General features: G+C 48.4%; 7 protein-coding genes across 7 annotated transcripts; 3 read left to right on the forward strand and 4 right to left on the reverse strand.

Annotated features, from left to right (window-relative positions):
• Nucleotides 1–211: 211 nt before the first annotated feature.
• On the reverse strand, nucleotides 212–2,600 carry BJ212DRAFT_1062891 (WD40-repeat-containing domain protein). The gene is made up of 6 exons (XM_041328966.1): nucleotides 2,393–2,600; nucleotides 1,250–2,343; nucleotides 1,127–1,195; nucleotides 815–1,072; nucleotides 486–761; nucleotides 212–434 (listed from the first exon to the last, which is right to left on the reverse strand). The coding sequence occupies exons 2-6, from the start codon at nucleotides 2,303–2,305 to the stop codon at nucleotides 306–308; spliced, it is 1,788 nt and encodes a 595-aa protein (XP_041195254.1). The 5' UTR covers nucleotides 2,306–2,343; nucleotides 2,393–2,600; the 3' UTR covers nucleotides 212–305.
• Nucleotides 2,601–3,289: 689 nt separating this feature from the next.
• On the reverse strand, nucleotides 3,290–6,349 carry BJ212DRAFT_1478953 (uncharacterized protein; the record flags this gene model as incomplete). Its single annotated transcript, XM_041339787.1, has 8 exons — nucleotides 3,290–3,967; nucleotides 4,022–4,507; nucleotides 4,558–4,706; nucleotides 4,757–4,891; nucleotides 4,943–5,339; nucleotides 5,397–6,024; nucleotides 6,076–6,152; nucleotides 6,278–6,349. 8 exons carry the CDS (start codon nucleotides 6,347–6,349, stop codon nucleotides 3,290–3,292), a joined length of 2,622 nt encoding a protein of 873 aa, XP_041195255.1.
• A 152-nt stretch (nucleotides 6,350–6,501) lies between these two features.
• Nucleotides 6,502–8,764, forward strand: BJ212DRAFT_1555063 (FAD dependent oxidoreductase; the record flags this gene model as incomplete). The annotated part of the gene is made up of 7 exons (XM_041341942.1): nucleotides 6,502–6,761; nucleotides 6,866–7,181; nucleotides 7,236–7,598; nucleotides 7,649–7,864; nucleotides 7,913–7,951; nucleotides 8,003–8,112; nucleotides 8,176–8,764. The coding sequence occupies 7 exons, from the start codon at nucleotides 6,502–6,504 to the stop codon at nucleotides 8,282–8,284; spliced, it is 1,413 nt and encodes a 470-aa protein (XP_041195256.1). The 3' UTR covers nucleotides 8,285–8,764.
• Nucleotides 8,765–9,515: 751 nt separating this feature from the next.
• BJ212DRAFT_1063195 (uncharacterized protein) lies at nucleotides 9,516–11,175 on the reverse strand. Its single transcript, XM_041328967.1, has 3 exons — nucleotides 9,903–11,175; nucleotides 9,671–9,845; nucleotides 9,516–9,610 (listed from the first exon to the last, which is right to left on the reverse strand). Coding segments are annotated over exons 1-2 (1,161 nt in total). The 5' UTR covers nucleotides 11,062–11,175; the 3' UTR covers nucleotides 9,516–9,610; nucleotides 9,671–9,843.
• BJ212DRAFT_1267288 (lactamase) lies at nucleotides 11,126–12,279 on the forward strand (the record flags this gene model as incomplete). Its single annotated transcript, XM_041330645.1, has 4 exons — nucleotides 11,126–11,161; nucleotides 11,220–11,252; nucleotides 11,307–11,331; nucleotides 11,369–12,279. 4 exons carry the CDS (start codon nucleotides 11,126–11,128, stop codon nucleotides 12,277–12,279), a joined length of 1,005 nt encoding a protein of 334 aa, XP_041195258.1.
• Nucleotides 12,144–14,719, reverse strand: BJ212DRAFT_1342677 (uncharacterized protein). Its single transcript, XM_041335193.1, has 12 exons — nucleotides 14,665–14,719; nucleotides 14,433–14,609; nucleotides 14,200–14,380; nucleotides 14,062–14,150; nucleotides 13,873–14,010; nucleotides 13,591–13,823; nucleotides 13,200–13,538; nucleotides 13,040–13,145; nucleotides 12,925–12,983; nucleotides 12,612–12,873; nucleotides 12,414–12,588; nucleotides 12,144–12,166 (listed from the first exon to the last, which is right to left on the reverse strand). The coding sequence occupies exons 2-11, from the start codon at nucleotides 14,503–14,505 to the stop codon at nucleotides 12,425–12,427; spliced, it is 1,644 nt and encodes a 547-aa protein (XP_041195259.1). The 5' UTR covers nucleotides 14,506–14,609; nucleotides 14,665–14,719; the 3' UTR covers nucleotides 12,144–12,166; nucleotides 12,414–12,424.
• A 1,771-nt stretch (nucleotides 14,720–16,490) lies between these two features.
• Nucleotides 16,491–18,293, forward strand: BJ212DRAFT_1459229 (uncharacterized protein; the record flags this gene model as incomplete). Its single annotated transcript, XM_041338898.1, has 2 exons — nucleotides 16,491–16,736; nucleotides 16,794–18,293. 2 exons carry the CDS (start codon nucleotides 16,491–16,493, stop codon nucleotides 18,048–18,050), a joined length of 1,503 nt encoding a protein of 500 aa, XP_041195260.1. The 3' UTR covers nucleotides 18,051–18,293.
• Between the last annotated feature and the right edge of the window lie 4,518 nt (nucleotides 18,294–22,811).

Consider the following 22,811-nt stretch of genomic DNA (forward strand, 5'->3'; position numbering starts at 1 on the left):
GGTGATGTAATAAAACAAGACTAACTGAGCGACAACATGTCAATCGCTTGGGTTTCGGAACAACTCGCTCTCTCGAAATGAGATGATAGCTAAGACAAATATTACCACTCACGTACATAGGACGGCGCCAAACTGGGTATGATACTGTAGTCCAGATACAAAGTACATAGAAGAAATAAACTTTCGAGTGACATGGAGTGTCTCAGCAAATGAACTCATGGCTGATGCGAGTTGGAACAACAACGACGGCTAATGACAAATCCACAGCAGCTTACTACAATTTCTTCTGAGTCGCTTGTCGAGGCTTATGTTTGTGTGGGCCGTGCCACCACTGCAGGTCGACCTGGTCGCGTTGAGCTGTCGGCCACATCGCCATTTGTGCGTAGCATGGCTGCAGCCGCTTCCTCGTCAGATTCAGGGGCAATGCCGTATCTCTGCAGAGTGATTTAAACAATATGAAAGGGGAGCGATGATGAGTTACTCACATCTTCATCGCGGCAAGCAGCAACATTAACGGGATGTCTGGAATATTTTGCTGGAATTAAGCTAAAATTCCACTGCCAGGGATTACGCGGTATTCTACGTTGGGGTGCATTTTCAAGTTGAGAGTACGGTGAATCAAATGTGAGATTTTTCCCTCGAGCATGTATCAGTCGTTCCCAAAGGTTTCGATTATTTTGGCTATCGAGGTGGGCGGAAGAATCATCTCGCTGTTTGCTTTTATCCTCTCTGGCGCTGAGTGGATCATTCTCGGAAGTGCGCTGACAGCCGTTGGGTTAAGATGACGGCGCGCGAGAGTCGAAACAGCACTTACATCATCACCTTGCTCGCCTTCCCCTTCTCGCACTTTCTCCTCTGGTACGTGTTGGTTGGATTTAATAGTTGTAGGCTCTAGGGGTGAGTCTGAGCGAGCACGACGAGCAAAGAGCTTGCGTTTTGAGCGTTCTTGTGGAACAGACTCGTCTGGCAGTGGGCAATATCGAGAGACGACATTCCAGAGGCGGCGAACCGACAACCAAGGGGGGAGACGGTAAGGTGATGGTGATGGCGATGGAAGAGATTGCTGCGAAGACTACAGGTACTTGTTGTCAGTGCTAGAATTCCTGAATGAAAACACGACTTTTACCGGGAAGAAATTGTTGTCTAGATCATAATGCACCCCGACAATGAAGTCATTACCCCCGGTAGCATCAGCCTGCAATAGCAATATAAGCAAATAAGACAAGCAGTCAAACGTGAAAGTACTGACGTCAAGGCACGATAATGATGGGGAGTTGGACCGAGTTTCCTGTTGTGTGCTTTGGCTATCGCGTTGTCGAAGTGGTGTGGGTGCTGGAAGCTGAGGAGCCATGTCTTTGAGCACCCATAGAGTGAGTTTCTTGTTGTCTCCGCCATATGCTACGTATTTCCCGTCTCGAGAAAACGAGACACAGTAAAGGGTGTCATGAGTCTGGTGAAATGGCTGGCCGAGTGGCTGATGGGACACTGTGTCCCATAGCTGTGCAACACCTTGGTGGCCGACACATGCCAGTACATTGTGTTTGGGAGAAAGTGCGACCGAATACAAGACGCGGTCGTGCTCGAAGCGATGGAGTAGTTTGCCCGATTTACTGTCAAACACACGTGCGAATTCGTCTGATGCGGAATAGAGTTTGGTGCTGTCGAACGACCACACCAAGGACGTCACAGAGAGCCCCAGGTCTTTGATAGGGTCAACGACGAGCTGGCCGGTCTTCGTGTCCCAGATACAAATTGTATTGAGCCCGCCTGATGCGATTCTCTCACCCGAAGGTGAATATGCAAGAGCTTCTACACCCTCCTGCTTCGTCTTGATCGGGCCCACCACGATTTTTCCACTTTCTACTCTTCGAATGAGGATTGTTCCATCTTCGGACCCGCTGGCGATATGACTTCCGCTGGGTGACCACGATAACGACCACACCGCCTTGCTATGACCCGTCCAAACGCCTTCGATCATCTCCCCGTCGATAGTCCATCGTTGAACGCTTCCGTCCTCCCTCCCACACGCAAGTATCTTGCCATCTGGTGAAAGCGCCAGCGCATATATGCCTCCACCTTCACCTTTCCACGGTTCCCCGACAGCAAGTCCCGTGTCGCAGTTCCACTTGTGCATAGTGCCATCCACTGAACCACTCACGATGTGGACATTGTCGTGCAAGAAAACGAAACCCCAAATCCCCTTATCGTGTCCTTCAAAATTGTGCTTAGGAGCTAGTCTTTTGGATTGCACTGGGGTTGAAGCTTCCTCGAGGGTCGGTCTTGCAGAAGATTCAATAGAAGCCATAGCTCGTTACTGTAATCTTGTGGATCAATCCGACTCTGCTGCGGGTGGTGAACAATTATGGGGGCGAACAAATTGACCCGCACTCACCAGTTGGTATACTGGCCTGTTAGTGGGGGTAAGCTGGCAAGACAGGTGGGCTTTTATGTCCTGCAGGCGGAAGGCATGGATTTCGCGAGGCTAATATCGCAATACAGCATTTTGGACCAGTTGAATGTTGTGGCATAATATTCGACTGCCCCAAATGCTGTATTGCGAGCGGCCATGCCAGTGGTTCCATTCACAATCATCCCAACGTGGTGATCGTGCTTCGGTGCATACACTCACAGCAACCATCCAAAACACAGCCTCTCACATCCATATATGGTTTGCTCCAGATCTAGCTCATGTCGTTGTTCATTATACTCTGCACTCTAACCATCCCTAGTTTGTTTAAAGCTCTACAGGCGCGGTGAAACACAGGTGAGCAAGCTGGGTGAGTACATCGTGCTTCCGGTGCTTGTGACGTATATCTATCCGGTATAGGACTGTGTTTTTATCCTGAATCAGTGCTCGCGAGAGAAGACGACCTTCCGTTATATATTGCCTGCATGTATTGTCCCACAACCTCATGTTCGCCCTGGACTAATCAAGTCCGGTAACCACATCAAAGATGTCATAGGCGGAATGGTCTTCAATTTGGATGAAGCCAAGAACAAGCTTGCCGGAACATTAGATATAGATCGCACGAATCGTTAGTCTGTTCTCCTGCAAAACGAATATGTAGAACCTTAGAAGTGACGGATACGTTGTTGACTCCTATTCGTGCCATCTTGTTCAATTCGACCAACTTGCTCATTTCAATCTGTAGCAGACTACAACTCCAGTGACAGTATTGAGATAGATGGTATCTGCATATACAGAGCACTTTGCATTCATTATCATGCAAACAAACATCAGACAGCATGAGTACATGTAGGGACAATACAATCCACCTCCACCAGCGAATTATCTCCTGCCACCATGGTCTCTCTCCCTCTCATTAGAGATCCTCCTGCGCCTATCACCTCCAGGAGATCGCTCATTCCGCTCTCTCTCACGATAATCATCCTTGCGCCGCCGTTCATATCCACCATCCCGCCCACTTCGATCCCGTCCATCCATATCCCGCTTGCGAGGCGGAGGGGACCGGTCATCTCTCCGGTGGCGAGGAGAGTCGCGACGGGTATATCCTCGTCCATCCCTTGGTCGCGGGGGAGGCGACGGGGACGGCGTACGTGAGGAGTAGCGTCCGCCTCTGCGTGGAGGAGGCGAGCGAGAGTCATCTCGAGCACCACGACGTGGGGGTGGGGGTGGAGTGCGTGAGTCATCTCGCGCGCCACGGCGTGGGGGTGGGGTACGCGAGTCGTTCCTTCCATCACGGCGTGCAGGGGGACGACGAGAGTCGCCTCGGACACTACGGCGTGGCACAGAACGCGAGTCATCCCGCCCTCTGCGAGGGGGGGAAGGAGTTCGTCGACGTCGCCTAGAGTCCACAGAAGACCCAGAATCTGATGGGGAAGTATCCGAGTCAGAGTCGGACTCAGAATCAGAGTCAGAATCAGACGAGTCAGAGTCACTGCTAGATGAATTCGATTCTTGCTCCAGCATGGCACGTCGTTGTTCCATAATGAGGCGTGGGGCATTCTATTGCAAAAAAATGAGCCACTTCAATGCCTTGAGTATGTAAACTTGACATACCTTGAGGTACTCTCTCATTTCTTCAGTGAGGACACCGAGTCCAATGCTCGTGAAGTAGTTGATGGAGAATCGCGTGTTTTTCGGATTGTCCATTGGGAACATGTCCTTGGTCGCGTGCTTGACCTGCTCATCCTTGAACCTCTCCCCGAGCGCTTTCAATCCCATACTCTCCATCATCTCTTGCATCATAATCTTGATGAAAATACGACTTGAGCTCGTCGTATCCTCCTCGTTGATTTTGACACACTCGAGCACGATCCAGGAGATGGCATCCGTCGCGATCATGTGCCCGAAGAAACGAGAGATGTTGCGCAGGCGATTAGTCTCGTACCGATGTATCGTTGTGTAATAGTTGACAAAGGCCTGCTCGAGAGCATCCGTCCAGACACGGTTGAGTTTGCTGAAGCGCTCGCCAACAAGACCATAGAAGGTGGAGTAAGAACGTTCTTGGGAGCAACATTCGATCACCATGTTGATGAGCTCAATCTAAAAGGGCAGTCAAGCATCTGTAGAACGTTGACCATACAACCACGTACCTCATCACCTTCTTTGATCTGTACTTTGAGGAGCTTGTGTACAGCTTCCTCGTAATTAAGGGCGTTCATGATCGTCAAGTAGATCGTTCTACGCAGGTTCACGAGATTGGTCTCCGTGCGGTCTTCGATGCCTTCTTTGTCTGCGACCACTGTATGATATGAGCTCGCAACTCAAGATGTGGTGCGGGACGAAACAAACCTTCGTCTTCATCCTCACTAGACGACTCTTCAGAGCCAGATTCTTCGTCCTCTGAACCTTCGCCTAGAATCTCAGCCTTGATAGATTTGTACTTCTCCTCGTTCTCCAGGTAATTAGGATCAAATTTGAAAACATCTACATGCAAAATTCAGGCAAATTTTTTTTTGTCAGAGCACGAGCACGCACTTAGTCCTTCCTGAACCTGGAGCTCTTCCTCAAGCTGGATTTGATGTGTAATCTGTTCTTCCTCTTCAACCAAGTCAAGACCTTCAGGTAGGATTGGGTTGTCCTTGTACTTATCCTTCCGAGTTTGCATCAAAACTTCGATCATATATTGAACCCTGTGGCTGATTGACCCTTCGTTCAAGACAGCGCGGAATCGCTCAAAGACAGTTGCATTGGCCTTTGGTGAGTTTTCAGCGAGGAAGGCGCCTACTTCGCGCATGAAGCCGACAGCAATTTCAATCGAGTCATCGGTGGGCCGCTCGAGAAGAAGAACCAGGATTTGGAGAGCTATGATTTCATGAGCGACAGCTTGATTAACAAGATGAGCGATAAAAGTCGTTGTTGAGTGGCATACAATCTTGGAAGGAGAGGTGAGTAATCTCAAAATTCAACGGTAGCTTTCGGATTTGTTTACCTTGTCATTTCGCTTGAACGATCGTCTGAATTGACTAATCAAACGAGTGAGAACAAGTTCTCCCACTTGAGGGAGTTTTGTGTTGATAACGGCCACCACGGCAGCAAATACAGGCGTAAATGGCAAACTTGATGATTGCGCCTTCATGATGCTCCGGGAAAAAAGGCCTCGACCGCGGATAAGATTTTCGGAGAAGAGTTCAGGGACAATTTGCTTTATATTCGCAATGTTGACTCGGTTGACAATACCAGTAAGAGATTTGCGGAGGGCATCCCAAGACAATCGTTGGTATTCTGGACTGGTTTTATCACTGGCTGCGGCGGCTTGCAAGGCACGTAGACGTGCAGGGGGCATGTACACGCCACCCGAGCGTGAGCCTATAAGCTTGGCAAATTCAGCCTTCCTTTCTGCTTCGTCCTGCGCGCTGTCTTGCACTCTTGGATTTGAGGCTCTTTCGAGGGTCATGGCTGCTATATTTGCAGCGAGTTGCCTCTCCCTTTCAGCCCGTCGAATTGGATCCACATCGTTTACACGAGGAAGGTCTATTTGAACGCGAGACGGTGACTGCGAACGACGACGAGTTGCCGGTGGAATGCCATCTGGTTCACCAGGTGAGCGAGAACGAGACCTGAAAACATTATAAGGCGTCAAATGTTTCAAAAAGACAATCTTCAAGTACCTCTTTCTACGCCCAGAAGGACCATCTGGAGCAATTTGAGGGGGAGCATTGTTGTTGCCATCGTTGTCCGTGACGAACTGAACCCGTGGGAGTTCTTTCAATGCTTGCCATGTGCTTAGTCAGCAATATACTCTTTGGCAGGTGGTTGAGTTCCTCCTCAATATTTGGCAAGGTTTCTGAGGTCTTTTCATTACGCTCTTACGTTACACAGCTGGTGCCTAGTTTTCGCCATAGCTTGCCAGCCGAATGGTGGCGGAGTGCACCGCACACTCATGGCGCGTGAGGTAACGCACGTACCTCGGTTTCGGGAGCTTTGAGAGCCGAAGTACTTCGGAAGGGTAATAGGGCACCTACAACTCCGCTGAAGCTAGCAATTACGCTGAGGCAAATATTGTAACCTTACACAATCTCGTAGGGAATTTGCTAATGCATCCAACTCCTCCTGCTAAACTTCCATCTTGTAATCCAACCCGCTCCTTCTGGATCGATTCCTCCCCGGACGCAAATCCACTCGCTGACGAAGGCAGCCAGGATCCTCTGCCAAGCGAGGCAGACGTGTGCATCATTGGGGCTGGTATCACCGGCGTTGGCGTCGCGTACCACCTTATCGAACTTTTGAATGATGGCTCATTTTCTGTCACACACCCGTTCAGTATCGTGATACTCGAAGCGAGAGATTTCTGTCAGTCTCATGCTGATTGTGAGTTTTTCGTACAGTACTGATGTGTTTCAGGCTCAGGGGCGACCGGTGCGTGGATTATTATGTGTTTCTTTAGCTCCTTGTGCAGAGAATGTTGTTTATAGGAAGGAATGGTGGACATCTTACGCCAACCGCTTTCCCCAAGTTTGCTCAACGTCAGGCATTATTTAATACGCTCGAGGCGATCAAGTCCTATGAACTTGAACAATACACCGTTTCTCTGCTCGTCAAAATCATAGAGGAGAACGGCTGGGCGACCGACATCGACCTCGTAGAAGGTGGACACATAAATATCTTGTTCACGGAGAAGGAAGCAAAAAATAAGTGCAAGGACTTCGATATGGCACGTCAAGCGCAGCTCAATCTAGATGGCGTGGAATGGCTCTCGAAGGAAGAAGTTGAGGAGGTGCTTGTTCTCGCTAGTCCTCTCTCTAGTCTGAATCAACCCGCTCATTACCAGGAATATGGCGCTCCTTACTCAGGATTCCGCGAGCCAGAGTATAATGTCTGGCCGCTGAAACTTGTCACGAAGCTGTACCAGTATGCTCGAGCACACACTGGGAAATACGCCTCCCTCAGCTTGCACACTCGGACGCCGGTGACTGCAGTCACGCATGGAACGGCTTCCACTTACACAGTCGTGACGAACCGGGGTAGCATATCGTGCTCCCGCGTCGTCCACGCCACGAATGCGTACGCCTCTTATCTCCTTCCCTTCCTCGCAGGTCCAGATGGAATTATACCCACTCGGGGACAAGTAATGGCCACCCGTGCTTCTGTTGGTATAGATCAAATTAGGATACCGAGCTGGAGCGGAAAAGAAGTAAGCCACTCCATCCTAGCCCATCTTGTCTCGACCAATCTCTCTTTTAGGGGTTTGTATACTGGTTCCCCCGACCTGTAACACAAGACACCGAAAAGCCGTTGATCATCATCGGTGGTAGCCGGGATGCTACGGCACCCAGTTACGAGTTATATGTAGATGATGACTCCGAAACGCACCCTCTTGTTGGGAAAGCGCTTCGCGAGTTCTTGCCGCCTGTATTCGAAGGTAAATATGACCCCGATTCAGAGCCTGAGATGGAATGGGTAGGTACTCCTTTTTCATGCGCGAGGATATCCCTGATGAGGGTTTAGACTGGTATCATGGGCTACACGAAGATGGGGGACCCGTTTGTATGTGCACATAACTCTTACAACTACTGTCATTAATGTGTTCCTCGTCAGGTTGGTCCCGTAGCAGACTTACTTGTGGCTAATCCAGACAGAGATCTGTACAAGAAACAGTACATCGCCGCAGGATATGCTAGTCATGGAATGACGCGTGCATTTGGATGGTCAGTCTTATATCGTGCGGCTGAACCATCTCGGGCTCAATCTATACATGACATGGTTTCCAGTGCCGATGTCATCGCGCAAATGATTCTTGCTGAGATTTCTAATAAAGAGTGGAAGGAGCCTGATTGGCTTCCACAGCGTTATCTGACATGGAATAGACGAGTCGAGTAAGATCTCACAGCACAACGTTGGGAATGTGGAAAGACTAGATATCATATGCTTGTGGTCATTTAATCATATCGAGATACCCGGTAACCAGGTCATGTCATATCTTCCTGGTTTTCCATGGTTTGCATCGACAACTTTGATCTCAACGTATGACATCTTTCAACAGCATTTTCGCTCGATTTCCGTGGCTCATCATTTGGTTGAGCCAGTGTTGCCACAGGGGTTGCGTTTACCTCTGTCCCGGCCAATAGGGATGAAATAAACCACCTTCCTGTTGGTCACAGGCGGTCCCCAATACACGAGGTCATTGGAAAGCATGACCGATATTTGCGCCCTTCCGCCGTCAGTTGATGACTGCTCATTTGATGACGGGCTCGCATTGTCAATCTGATAGCGTTCAGGGGTTAGATTTATGGGGACCAGATAGTAAGTTTAGATTATAGCAACCAACGCATACTCAACGTCTCCATCTAACCACGTACTTACCCAAGGGTTATCTCAGCTTGCAAAAGACACATAGTGAGTATCTCAGTAACATGGTGCGGATGACCCTAGATGAGCAGTTGATTGCGGGGACGTTCTGCAAAACACCGTTTATGACACCTAGAACAGAGAAGATTATTGACCGAAATGGTGTCATGTCTACATGAGAAGATACTGGGATAGTCTGCCACGTTGTTCAAAACGAGCAAGAAGACCTGTTGTAGAAGTTCCGCTGACAGTCGATGGATATGCAGTTCTATCGGCGTCACGTTGACGGGTGTCCGAGAGATGTGCGAACTCGAACGAAAGGACGATGTATGGATCTCATGGAGCACTTTCATGCTCTTCATGCTGAATGTTTGAATTGTTGGGCAAGTCTGGCCTCATTAGGCCGTGCTAGCTGGAGGTCCTGGGATCCATTACTAGGGTGAGTTTCAACCTCTGGATAGCTGAGTCACAGCCTGGTGAAAGTGCTGTGAGAGTTATCCTGACGCGAGTGTTCCCGATATCATTGTAAGTACCATCTTCCACAGAACTCAAGAAACATGATACTCTAATCACCTAACGCAAAAACCGAAGTCCGAGCTCAAACTCAACGACTTCGCAGGCATCAATTCGACTGCAAAACATTGATTCATGACACTTGGAATAGAGAGATGGGTATGCCGACAATACTTACATTCGTAACGAGCACTGATCATGAAGTTCGGTAGTTGAACCAGAGGGTTTTGAGTAATATTCTTCCCTGGATTACTTTCGTTCTACTCACTTGTTACTTTCTTTCCAGGAAGACACCTGACTCCAAGCTACGGGTACGAGTGCGCTGCATAATACCCAGATCAACTGCTTCTTGTAACCCATTAGCATCAGGAGATCACTGAATCATGGTGACTGGCAACGATTTACCTGGTAGTCGGCTTATCGTGCTCTATCACAAGGCAAGAATGTGCATTGCTCGGCGAAACTTAAGACGTGTTTCATTGGCGTGTACCTCGTATATATATATCCTCATCTCGAGAAAGGTAGCTTCAGTTTCCCCGTTCGCCACGAATTCCGATACTCGTCGATTTGAAGCACATTTCTGTACAAGACAAGCATGACCAGGTGCATAAATCGAGATAGCGGGAAACTTACCCACAAAAAGTAACCTCTCCCACAACTGAGAGCAACGACTCGATACTGTTCATGTGAACTTTCCTCAACGGAACGTCCGTCTGAAAATCTAACACCGGTATTCGGAAAGATGCCACCGCTAGCATGGACAAAAGATCATGAACTTGTCGTTTTTTTGGTGTTCCGACTAGAGTCAATTTCCGGAAAACGGGAAGATGAAGGAGGCTGAACATGTTGATGAACTCTTGCCAGAAGTGATATGAGGAGGGGAGAGGCAGGGTCATCGACTCGAGTGTCGCTGAATAGCTGCTAGTGCCGGGAATATTGAACCAGTATATTTCATCAACCGCGATGGTCTCCAGATGAGGGAAATCGGTTACAGAAGAGCATAAAGCACACACGGAAGCGTCCCGGAGGTGGAGATGACGTATATCTTTGTAAAGGGGGATGCGCAGTCCGGATAGGGGGACAAGATAGTGAGTGTTGATGTGTAGGCGAGAAAGATTTGGTGCATGAAATTTGCTGAGATCAAAGAAATCACATTCCAAGGCTTTCAACTGAGGTGTGTCGATGCTAAGATCCCAGTTACATGCGGGTGGCATAACGACCGTTTCCCAACGCTTGCTCTCAGAAAGGAGGATATTGAGAAGTCGAGAGTTTGGCGCTGTTAGCCAAAAGTAGTCACGGCTACGGAGACAGGTGCACATGCAGCATGGGGTATCATTGTTAACAATGCGAAGGGTGAGAGGCAAATTACCAGAGCGAGCAAGCCAACACTGGAGAAAATGTGGAAGAAATGGTCTGAACCATCTAACTTCCCCGGGGAGCACGACCTGGATGCGCGACCAGACTCCTGTCGTTGAATATGCAACAACTCGCCAAAGATGGCACACCCTGGTCAAGACTAGGGGAGGGCTGGCAACGTTGACCGAAATGGTGTCATGTTCGCATGAAAAGATACTCGGATAGTCCGGCGCACTGTTAACGATGAACAAGAAGATTTGTTGTAAAAGTTCTACTGGCAGCAGATGGATGTACGGTTCTGTCGGCATCACGCTGACAGAAGAGACTGAATGAAAGAAGGATGATGCAAGGATTTTACAGAGCGCTTTCATGTATTCCTTGCTAGATGTTTTGATCAATGTGGGCGTCATTAGGAGACCCAGTTGTGTGCGAAAATACATGTTCCCGGAACAGGGGCAAAGTTAGTCACATCCCTAGCTGCGAGTTGGTCCGTGCACGGCCATCATGGAGACACTCGAAGTCTTGGCATCCATTACAAGGGTGGGTTCAAATGTATGAGGCTCCGTGAATATCGTCTGACAAGCGAATGCCTGGATAGCTGAGCGATCGCGTAGTGAGAGTGTTGGGCCAGGTGAGTGTCCGTGTCATCCTGGAAGCGTGCGCTCCCAATGACACTCTTCCACAGAACCCAGGAAAATTCACACTTCAAGGTAACTACTAGCCGCTTCCTTCCAAGTCTAAGCTCAGACAAACGGCTTTGCAGGACAAACACCTATCTCATCGGCGAGCGCAACCCCTACACGCTCATTGACACCGGCGAAGGCAAAGACGCCTACATCCCCCATCTCGAATCCGCCCTCTCCGATACCTGCAAGTTCACGAACCCAAATGAACCCCACATTTCCGATATCATTATCTCTCATTGGCACCAGGACCACACAGGCGGGCTCAACTCCGTCCTTTCGCTCTTGCGGAGAATGTGGAATGAGCGCAACACACCGGCTCAGTTTAAGCCGCCCCGTATCCATAAATTCCCCTTTGTGAACGTGTCGCCTGACTTAAACACAACTATTGCACCACCACCCTCAGGTACATACACCCCCACCGCTAACGGTGCCTTCCTGCACGACCTCGCACACGGCCAGCTTCTCCCCATAACTGGCTCACCCTCGCCCATGCGAGTCATTCACGCCCCAGGACATACCACCGACTCCATCTGCCTCCATGTCCCCGACGACCGCGCCCTCTACACAGCTGACACCGTCCTAGGCCAGGGAACAGCGGTGTTCGAGGATCTAGGAACATATATCTCCTCCCTGCGCGAGCTCCTCGCATTTCAGTCTGATTATACTGTGTTGTACCCTGGGCATGGCCCTGTTGTCGCTGAGGGCCCTAAGCTTATCGGTACATACATCGCGCATCGTATGGAGAGGGAGGCGCAGATTGTTAGCGTCATTGAGAAACCTAGTCCTGACGGGCAGCCTTGGTCTACGTGGGGAATTGTATCCACGATATATTCTGCGTACCCGCAGAATCTATGGGAGCCTGCCTCGCGAAGTGTTAATCAGCATCTTGGGAAGCTTCAAGCTGAGGGCAAGGTGAAGAAAGTTGGGGGCGAGGGCAAGGAAGTCAAATGGGAGCTGCTAGCAAAGCTATGAAAGAGGACGGCGAATGGCCCGATCTCAGTCCACATTCTATCAAAGCAATAGGAGGAATATAGCATGAACTAGATCGTGCATTCAGTGTAATATGCAAGTGACATATAACGTGAAAATCTCGCGAGCACACGTACATCCGCCGCCGTTATAGTGCATCAAAATTGATATGATGCGATGCCCTCCTCCGCTCTAGCTCATCTTCCCTCTTCTCATTCAGATGCAGAACAAAGACGATGCCTGCTAAAATGAAGGTTGCAGCCACGACTGTAAGCGTTACCCATGGTACCCAAGCCCCGGCCGGAGGAACAGCTCCCTTCGCCATGCCCCATCACCAAGAGCAAGGTGGATGACGACGCGCGAGTTCGGAATGACGCCTTCCATATTGATGAAATGTTTCTGCGTGTGCTTGGTTGAGCCGACAAACAGGTTCTCAATGTAATTGTTGGTGCGCCCGAGTCCGAAGAATGAATATGGCGTCAGAAGGGAATGGTAAGAAGTTTGAGGAAGTTGCCCGACTTGAGCAGCGGTACGACGGCCAGAGGTGTCGAGAACAGTGTATTTATACGATGCACCAGAGTAGCTCACGCCGAAGGGCTGCATCAACTACATCAATGCAGTCCCCCACGAGATTAGGGAAACACTTACGGAGTACGTCGAGCCGTTTGACTCCGTACACAATCCATTATTACATGCACCATTTAGCACTGAGCGAGGTATGAGTGTATGGCAATCATGAAGATATAAATATATTCTTCCTCACCTATAGCATTCAAAAAGAACGCATCATAATAAAAGTTGTTCTGGACAAACAACACAGTGCCTTGTTTCTGGCGCCCATCTCGCTGCACGATGATATCCAGCGTGCCCTTGCATCAGGTTAATTTAACTCCATATGTAAGATCGAGAAATTGAACACTCACATCCTCGTCCACATCCAAAAACGAGACTCCGCGTGCGTCTCTCACAGCTTCTAAAGGCTCAGCGCCCTTCGTGACGAGTTCAAAGCCTCTCCTGCCATTCCCTTTTTCGTCGCATCCTCCCAGGCCCTTGGCACAAGGCTCGGAAAATAATAGTTTAGGTGTACGCGACTGATCGGAAGGGTTCGAGGCAATGAGAAGGAGATCCGGAAAACCATCAAGATTTGCGTCTCCGAGCTTGATGGGCAGAGGGATAGACGGAGTATACGTGGTATCAAGGACTAGAAGAGAGCTCGCGGGAGAGGAGGGAAGAAGGTCTGAGAGCGGTATCTGTATGTATGCCTGGGGTATCCTAAGTAAGGCTACGGAGTGCAAAAAGTGGGCAGCGACGAACGTCGTTTTCGCTTCCTGTACTCATATCGAACTTGAAGTTGGGGTCAGCAGTGCACAGCTCCTCTGGCCGCCGACATGTTCGATTTCCTTGCCTGTCTATGGCGGGGGATGTCGGGGAAGTACACAATGGCAATTGTTTGTTGTACACTATGTTGATGAAACAGCCAGAGCCCACGCCAGCCGAGGAAACGGACGAGCATGAGGGAAATACCATGTCGATGGTACCATCCCTGTCTGTCTATTGATTAGTATGGGTCGGAGAGGTAAAATACGAGGGACCAACCGACGTCAGCAAAAGATATCCCCTGTGTCCCAGAAGGTAGGTCGCCGCTCTGGTCTAACGAAAATCCAGAGTCCTTGTTATTAACCCAGATCTGGTATGACTTCTTCCCCGAACTATCCTGGCATACCAGAAAGATATCTCCAAACGCAATTGCTAAGTTGACAAACGGTATGAAGTGGTCTTACATACCTGCTAAACAATCACCATTGAGATCGATCACAGCATTGCTGTGAGGATTGGCGAGCGTGCACTGGTTTCCAGTAAACGGAGGATCCATACTATTTCATAATCAGCCAAAAGATGCCGCGCGCAGCCTGAGACACTTACAGTTCGAACAGCTTTGGCGGGCTCTGCGACGCATTCCACGTGTTCCGCCAGGCTGTGAAGGGGCCGGTATAAGTTCCCTGCGAATATGCAGTGCCTAACAGGTCGATTTGCATGTCCCCATCGATATCGACTGGTATAGGTTCTGAGAGCGTTGAAGATGGGACTGAAATAGAGTCTGATGCTATAAACTACGATTATAGTGAAACGTTCGGCGGGAGGGAGATAGGACCCACCAAATGTGCCGTCATGATTGCCCGTATAAAGCGTCATGTCTAGCCTGTCTGAGGAAGCACGATTCGAGCTCATGACAAGCACATCGAGCTTGCCATCGTGTGTAAAATCGCCTGGGATGACATTATAGATAGGCCTCGGGTGTCGTACTGATGATACCTTCTTAAATGAAAATGCGTCTACCGGGAGTGGAGTGATCAGAGGGAACATTTATGGGGTGCACTATTATCTAACCGTGTTGCCAGAGGTACACAGACAAAGTCTGTTGGTCCAAGTCTACCGACAGGAGGTCCAAGCTATTGGAACAGAATATTTAATATATCATTCAGAGATAGACACATATGTAACCCACAACTTGTCCCCATTAAAGTCTCCAAATGCGACTACACGATCCCCGTCATTAATGCCCACTGAGCCCGCATCCAGAAGCGAGTTTTTCGTGAACCGTTTCGGCGAGAACGGCCATATTGATGCGACGGGTGACGAGAGCAGCAATAGGGTCAATGTTAGGTATGCTGGAATGGATAGTAATGGCGGGTGTCTTTGTGCGCTCCAAGACTTGAAGAATGAGCTGGCCATGGTAAATCTAGAGTCACGCCAACCAGTTACTGAGTGAGGCAAAGTTATTCTGCTAATTCTGGGACAAGGGTGTTGCGGCCACGGAGACTTGACACGCGCTCTTCTGGAGGGGGTAATTGAGAGAACTACACAAGTTTGATGACAAGGCAAACATGCGTATTCTCCTCACGTGATTCACACAGGCACCGCCTCCCTTTCTTTACCCACTGGCTTGATATTAATCGGTTCGTCTACACATGAAAGCATGTCTCGTATGTACCGGCAGCGAATTGACCTATCATTTCGCTAAGAGTCTCGGCTCTTCGATCTTGTCTAGCATTTGCTCACTCTTTGTGTCTTGTTTGGTAGTAATTGCCGACACTCGGAACGTTAACAGTCGTTCGGTTTTGGCGTTTGATTCTGCTCGCTCCCCAAGTCTTGTGAGTACTTTATCGTTCTCATGATGCTATTCGAGGCTTAGGTTCACTGACCTCTTTTGTTGTGTAAATATTGCGATTGTAGTCGTACGCATATTGTGCTGCACACTACATATTTGATGGCTGCACATGCATTATGCCCCACCGTGACAGTCCCGCCAGCATTTTAGGACCACTTCAAATTGACCCTACCAGCATGTGCATTGTGCAACAGGAACGACTTGCTATATGACGACCACTCAGGCTCTGTAATATCAACCAGTCCTTTCTGGCCGTGGCGAGAATCTTTTTATGTTCCTTCAGCTTCTCAATACACCGTGATGAACATGGACACATACTGCTCTCGAATGTGTTCCACACACAACTGCATTTTGATTTCAGGTCGTTCATTTTATATGCGTGCCCTTACAAACCAACAGGAGCATGATGAATACCACCCAGTCGGCTTTCTAGCGTCGTTCATTGTGACGAACCCGAACACAGCTGATGGTCCTCTTTGTTGGGAATGAAATAGGCAACAAACTGAATCATGTGCCCCACTCGGTTTCGTCGAACAACTCTGAGCAAACAAAGTCCGGACACCCTCACGGCATTCACAATGAAAAGACTACTATACTCGGTCGATCTCACGATAATAGCGTGGTTGAGTACAGTTGAGTAAACCTAGAGTCAAACCAGTGTACTACTAATTTTGGTCTTGTAGTGCTATGCGATTCGAATCACGCTATGAGTTTCTGATCGGCGGTATTGACGCAGTGAAAGACCACGTCAATGCGATTCGTTACACGTCACAGGGCATGAACATATTTGGAATGCACTGTCACGCGCAGATCCCTAGTTGACTTATATAGCAATGATTAAGGTTAAGGAGAACGTAAGTACTAGTCCGATACATTAATGATCGATCGATCAATCCGTTCCTCCTCACCACATAACGTGGGAGAGGGGCACCGCTGGCACGCGGCGACGTCAAGTTGTTTGTGAAGTTGTTTGTCCATGTCCGTATTTTATGTGGCACTCTAAGCGCTACTCCAAGTCCATTGACGGTAGACCAGACTAGGACAAATGCATCGCGCTCTACTCATTCCCGAAGTCTTCCTTGAAATATTCGCGCACGTCAATCAAATCCTGAACCCGTCGTCTACTGGTGAAAAGGCACTGGCTCGGAAATCCATTGCAGCGCTTGCAAGGACATGCAAAACCTTTCACGAGCCCGCGATGGATCTGCTGTGGTCTAAAGTAGATCAGGTAGAACCATTGCTAGGCTGCGTGACGAGGCTACATCCGCTGATATATCATAGGGGTTCAAGGGTCAGTATTCAGTAGTTGCGCTCTATTTTTTCATCGGCTAACCGAGCATCCGAAAAGTGGGACAACACTTGGTCAAAGGGCGTCGAACCGTTATCTGCCTACGAGGCCCGGCTTTTTCTGCGTCACTCCGCACGCGTTCGCTCATTGAATGTTCAATCCGATCACTTTTTTCACCTTCTCTCAGTCATCCCCATCGGAAAGTGCGTCTTCCCGAGGTTGCGGTCGTTAACTTGGAAGCTTTCCACTGGCAAATGTTTGAACCTATTCCTGTCCCGCACGCTGCACCGTTGTTTCCTATTCACTATCAATCAAGACCTGAAGAATATTGTGACACGTTGTGCCGCTTTGGAGGACCTATCCATCAAAAAATTAAATTTTGATGCGAGCACAGCGGATGAGCTGTCCCTACTGTCTGATAGTGTCCGTCTATGCAAGCAGCTTGTGACTCTGTCTTGTCCACTGCTCGACTGGGCAGCATGGGAGTACATCTCTAACCTCCCTAACCTAGTCAGGTTAGGAGTCCGTGATGTGCAGATCCGCGGTGCCCCTCCTTGGTCGTTGGAACGCGATGTCGCCTACCCTACACAATTCCTCAACATCACAGCTCTCTCTTTGCAGGTTTATAGTGCTAGATATATTGTCGCGGTCATGCAACACTCACAATTCTCCTCGCTGACGGAGCTCAAGATCGAAACCGACCTTCTGTCTTCGGAAGAGGCAGAGCAATTCTTTCGTGCACTGTCCAACTGCAAAGCATGCCAAACCTTGCAGCAGCTTGAAATCACCATCATTAGCTTTGGTCCCAGATCTGGACATCAAGGCAGCTCTTTGACAGCCATTCCACATCTCCTTTGCTTCACACAGCTCCAAACCCTTCGGCTTGTTTGCCGGTTTTCCAATATCTACCTCGACGATGGCCTTCTCTCGGAAGCCACGTCAAATTGGTCGCACCTCCGCACTCTGGAAATAGAAGGCTCGTGTCTTCACCCTTCTACCGTTACATTTCGTGGATTATTCACAGCGCTCCGTCTGTGTCCACACCTGCACACCTTGCGAGTGTTGATCGATCCTGCGAACACCGAAATCGGTCCTAACAAAATACAACATACCTCCTTAAAAACAGTGGACTTCGACACCTTATCTCCCATAGCGAATACCGCAGATGTAGCTCGCATCATTTTCAACGCGCTCCCTTACGTCGACCAAGTCAACCGGTTTACGATGCACACGAAGGAGTGGGATGAGGTCAATAGGCATCTCAAATATTTGAAAGCTGCTGTGCTGCATGTCGCAGGGCCCGCTTCGAGTTTATGATGTATTCATATTTGGTAAATATTTTAGAGTTTTCACATTCCACCGTATCCGTTCTTGCATGGTTTGTTGTTGTATCATACTATAGTCGATGTTTGCAATGGTTGCAATCGTTTTCTCCTTTCAACCGTTACATTACTACTAGTCCACCACCCGTTGTGCCTTCGGCTGGCCTTGGCTGTATCCTAATATGTCAAGTACACCTCAACCTCACATGATCTATACCTAATTAGGTAGCACTGCACCAAATACGCACACTGCCAGTAAATCTATATATCTATCTATAATCTATAAAGTAGGATGCGACGGGTGGGAATCGTCTCGCCAGCTCGCGTGGCTTTCGTATAGATACGCTTAGATACGCTTAGGGACGCTTAGATTCGCTTAAACCTCTTTTTGGGAATCTCGCGTGGCCCGGTCACGGGTTTTCGAGCTCCGACTTAACACTATTGCCCGTTCGAGTGCAGCACATGTCAATAAATAATTGATGAAAAATTGAATGAGAGCACAGGGGAATGGGGGAATGGGCCAAAGGTGTGAGCGGAGCGAGCACTTTTGGTCTGTTCCCCCATTCCCCTGTGCTCTCATTCAATTTTTCATCAATTATTGCACATGCTAGGATGCAGCCAAGGCCAGGAAGCCAAAAAGGAGTGTGAAGCGCTCTGTTTGCTTCCTGTGCCGAAGGCACAACAGGTGTGAAGCTAGTCTATAAAGTAGGATGCGACGTGTGGGAATTGTCTCGCCAGCTTGTGTGGCTTTCGTGTAGGTACGCTTAAGGACGGTTAAGAACACTTAAGGATGGTTAAGAATGCTTAGAATCGCTTACCTCGCTTAATGCTTACTTTGGAAATCTCGTGTGGTTTTCTTGCATGAGCTCGCTAAACAGTGAGAAAAAAACTTGCAAATCAAGATCGAGAATTTGAGAGGCTAAATTCCACCAAGTATGCAAATGCTGCCAAACGCAATATAGTGGACAGTAATCCACATGCCTACTGCACCACGGGCATAATACAGACAAACAGAGTGGTTTTCCTACTATATGGGAACAGCATCGAGAATAACAAAAGCATATTAGAATTTGGTTATGCAATTTGGTAACACAATTGATTACACAAATCACTACACAACTTGGCTGCTGCTTTTGATTAGAATTCTCGAGTTATATTGCCTTCCCTGCAGCCAAGTGTAATAAAGTGCAATACATACATTTTTGTGGGTTTCATTTCTTATCAACAATGATAGAAATTGACTTATAATTAATGAGGTCAGGCAACTCAATTATTGCACTTGCTAAACAACAGTTTGAATAACAAAGATGGATCAAAACGTTCCTATACTGTGAGTTGCCAATTATATATTGCTATTGCTATGTGCAAGGTGCATCATGCTAATGCTTGCACATACTATTTAGACAACAACCACAGATTACACCAGAATGCAACCAGCAGTCACAACGTGAATGTGATAGACTTAACCAACTTCAAATGACCTCACCTACCAGACGTAATCGTCATCACACTGCCAATAATAATCAGGACAGGCCTCTACCTCCTGCACCACAGCCAAATTTCATGGCAGCTAATGAGCCACAAGCAGGGCCTGTTCCATGACCTTTTGCTTGGCAACCTCCTCCTGGATTTCCATATGGGCCACTGCCAGTTGACCAATATCCTGGCTTGCCATGAAATGCAATTGCACATGTGCTGCATGCTCATCATCCTCCTCCTGTTAATCGTCCTCCAAGTCCTCCTGTTAATTTTGATGTGCTCTTGAATGAGTGAACAAATGCAGCTGGAAATAATAGACTTCACCAGCGTAATCTTCGCCGGCAGCAAGAGAGACAGGAGATAAGACAGGAGGCACAAGCAGAGCTTATGGCAGCTGGGATAGAGCCCCCACATGTACCTCATATTCTGAATGAACCTGTTCAACCTGCACCTCCTGTGCCTCAACAGCAGCAGGAAGCTGAGTTGATGAACAATCCCCTTCATTTTGCGCCTAATCATGTACCACCTTTACATGCACTCCCTGAACCTGCTATGGAGAATGAGTGCATTAGACATGACTTGCTTCAAAGACAAGCACAGGAGGAATTTCATCGATGGCAGATTCAGCTACACTTGCAGCAACAATTGCAGTGGCAGGAGGCTGGCCAACTGCAGATGCAGTGGCAGATGCAGCAGCAATTCCAGCAGCAGGAAGTTGAGCAACTGCAGATACAGCAGCACTTTCAGCAGCACTTTCAGCAGCAGGAAGCTGAGCGACAGCAAATGCAGCAGCATATGCAACAGCAGATGCAGCAGCAATTCCAGCAGCAGGAAGTTGAGCAACTGCAGATGCAACAACAGTTCCAGCAGCAGGAAGCTGAGTGACAGCAAATGCAGCAGCAATTACAGCAGCAGGAAGCTGAACAGATCCATAGACAGGATCAAGATGTTCAACGAGCAAGTCAACAGGAAGAGGTGTGCCAACAACACCAGGAGCAAAGGGTTCATGAGCAGAAGGAGCATCTTGAAGAGGCACTGCGTGAATATAATGATCCAATCTCTCAAGAAAACCATGAACAAGATGAGGAAAGAAGAAGAACTCAGGAACATGAACACCACCTGCAGCAAGAGGAGGAGGAGGAGCATATTAACCAGGCAGTTCCTGTCCCTGATGGAGGTCGACTATACACAGAGCCTATTACCCTTCATACTCTTGGTCCTCTTAATGTAGAGTGCACACACTGCCATGGAATGCACTTTGCATGTGAAAGATTGTCCAACTCCTCTCAATGAAACCCACACTTTGGAATGTGCTGCTTGCAGGGCCAAGTCAACCTTCCACCCTTTCCAGCATGGCCACCCAAGCTGCAGCAGGCATATATGGACCGAACATTCATCTCAAAAATATGCCAGTATAATAGTGCTCTTGCATTCACATCAGTTGGCATCAATATTGAGGATCATGCTCTTCAAGGATCTGGCCCAAATGCTTTTCGTATCCATGGATCTCTCCATCACCTCATGGGCAGTCTTATACCCCCAGAAGGCCTTCAGCCTTCATATGTGCAACTCTACATCTATGACCCTGAGGAAGCCACAAACATCCGTGCCACCCGTCCTGGAAATGAAGGTCTTGACTGTCGCATCCTCAGAGAGCTCCATGATATGCTGTATCAAAGCCATCCCTATGCTCCTTTGTATAAGCAGGCCTATCAAGTCATGCGAGAGAAGCCTCCAGAGCAGCACACTGATGTTTGTGCATGCATCCATTTCCAGCAAGGCACAGATGGTCAAAGATATAATCTTCCCACTGCCAATGAAATTGCTGTGATTATTCCTGGAGATGGATCTGAGGAGGTGTCTGACAAACATGATATTGTCTTGTGACTTCAAGGTGGTCAACTCCAGCATGTCAGCCAACTCAGTCACACATACTCAACCCTGCATTATGTCCTTCTCTTTCCTTCTGGTGAAGAGGGCTGGCATCTTGACATCCCTCTTAACAATCAGGGTGGACGTCAACGAGCAAAAAAAGTCACCCAGTTGCTCTATTATGCCTACTGCCTTCACCCTCACCCGGTTCACATGGACCATAACAACATCTTTCGTGGTGGATGACTATTCCAGCAGTATGTGGTTGATACTTGGGCCTCCATAGAGCAGAGCAATTTGAACTGGATCAGGAACAACCAAAAGTGGCTGAGGGCAGACTGCTACTGAGGCTTAACAGATAATGTCCTTGATGATGGTGTGAATGATCTGGCTCAGACAGGTCGCTCCATTATTCTTCCCTCCTCTCATACTGGGAGCCCTCAGTACATGCACCAGCTGCTTCAAGATTCCTTGGCCATTTGCCATGCCTGCAAGAAGCCTGATCTCTTCCTAACAATGACTGCCAATGGGAGTTGGCCTGAAATCACCGAGAATCTCCTTCCAGGTAATAATTCATATCTTATGCACTGTTTTTGACTTCAGCCTGACAACTTCTTATATAGGTCAGAGCGCTGTGGACTGTCTGGACTTGGTGGCTTGCGTGTTCTATCAGAAGCAGCAGGCTCTGTTGAAGAAGGTTCATAAAGGCTACTATGGAAAGGTCACAGGTTTGGTGTACACCATCGAATATCAAAAATGCGGTCTGCCCCATATGCACCTTCTCATCTTCCTGGAGCAAGAGGATAAGATATGGACTGCAGAACAAATCGATTCCTTCATCTCTGCTCAAATTCCTGACAGAAATGTCCATTCACAACTCTATGAGGCTGTGGAAAAATATATGTTGCATGGCCCTTGCAACCCACAACATTGCTTGGAGAATGGACAGTGCAAGAAACACTTTCCAAAGTCATTCTGTCCCCAGACCTTGATGAAGGACAATGGTTATCCAGAGTACGCAAGACCTGACAATGGTCGCACTATCCAAAAGAATGACAATGTCTTCACCAACAAAGATGTCGTTCCTCACCCCCCAGAACTCCTGGTGGAATTCAACTGCCACATCAATCTGGAAGTCTGCACCTCTATCAAATCTGTCAAATATATTCACAAGTACATCTACAAAGGAAACGACTGCACTACTTTGGAGATGAGAGGAGCAGTGGATGAGGTCAAATCATATCTCAACTCCAGGTATATCAGCTCAACTGAGGCTGCATGGCGCATCTTTGAATTTTCAATGCATCTTGAATGGCCCTCTGTCTACTGCTTGCCAGTCCACCTCCCAGATGAACATATGGTGTTCTATGATCCTGAGGATGATGCCCATGATGTTCTTGAGCAT

The sequence above is a fragment of the Suillus subaureus genome (genome assembly GCF_016647635.1).
Source record: "Suillus subaureus strain MN1 chromosome Unknown BJ212scaffold_9, whole genome shotgun sequence".
Classification (NCBI taxonomy): Eukaryota; Fungi; Basidiomycota; class Agaricomycetes; order Boletales; family Suillaceae; genus Suillus; species Suillus subaureus.

Excerpts from the sequence above, each read along its gene's own strand:
- BJ212DRAFT_1062891 (XM_041328966.1), bottom strand. The coding sequence starts at position 2,305 with ATGGCTTCTATTGAATCTTCTGCAAGACCGACCCTCGAGGAAGCTTCA. Across the intron at positions 1,196-1,249 it reads CATCATTATCGTGCCTTGAC|GCTGATGCTACCGGGGGTAA; the intron begins GTCAGTACTTTC and ends TTGCTATTGCAG. Across the intron at positions 435-485 it reads CTGCTTGCCGCGATGAAGAT|AGATACGGCATTGCCCCTGA; the intron begins GTGAGTAACTCA and ends ATCACTCTGCAG.
- BJ212DRAFT_1063195 (XM_041328967.1), bottom strand. The coding sequence starts at position 11,061 with ATGTATTTTCGCACACAACTGGGTCTCCTAATGACGCCCACATTGATC.
- BJ212DRAFT_1342677 (XM_041335193.1), bottom strand. The coding sequence starts at position 14,505 with ATGAGCTCGAATCGTGCTTCCTCAGACAGGCTAGACATGACGCTTTAT. Across the intron at positions 14,381-14,432 it reads CAATCATGACGGCACATTTG|CATCAGACTCTATTTCAGTC; the intron begins GTGGGTCCTATC and ends CGTAGTTTATAG. Across the intron at positions 14,151-14,199 it reads CCGCCAAAGCTGTTCGAACT|TATGGATCCTCCGTTTACTG; the intron begins GTAAGTGTCTCA and ends ATTATGAAATAG.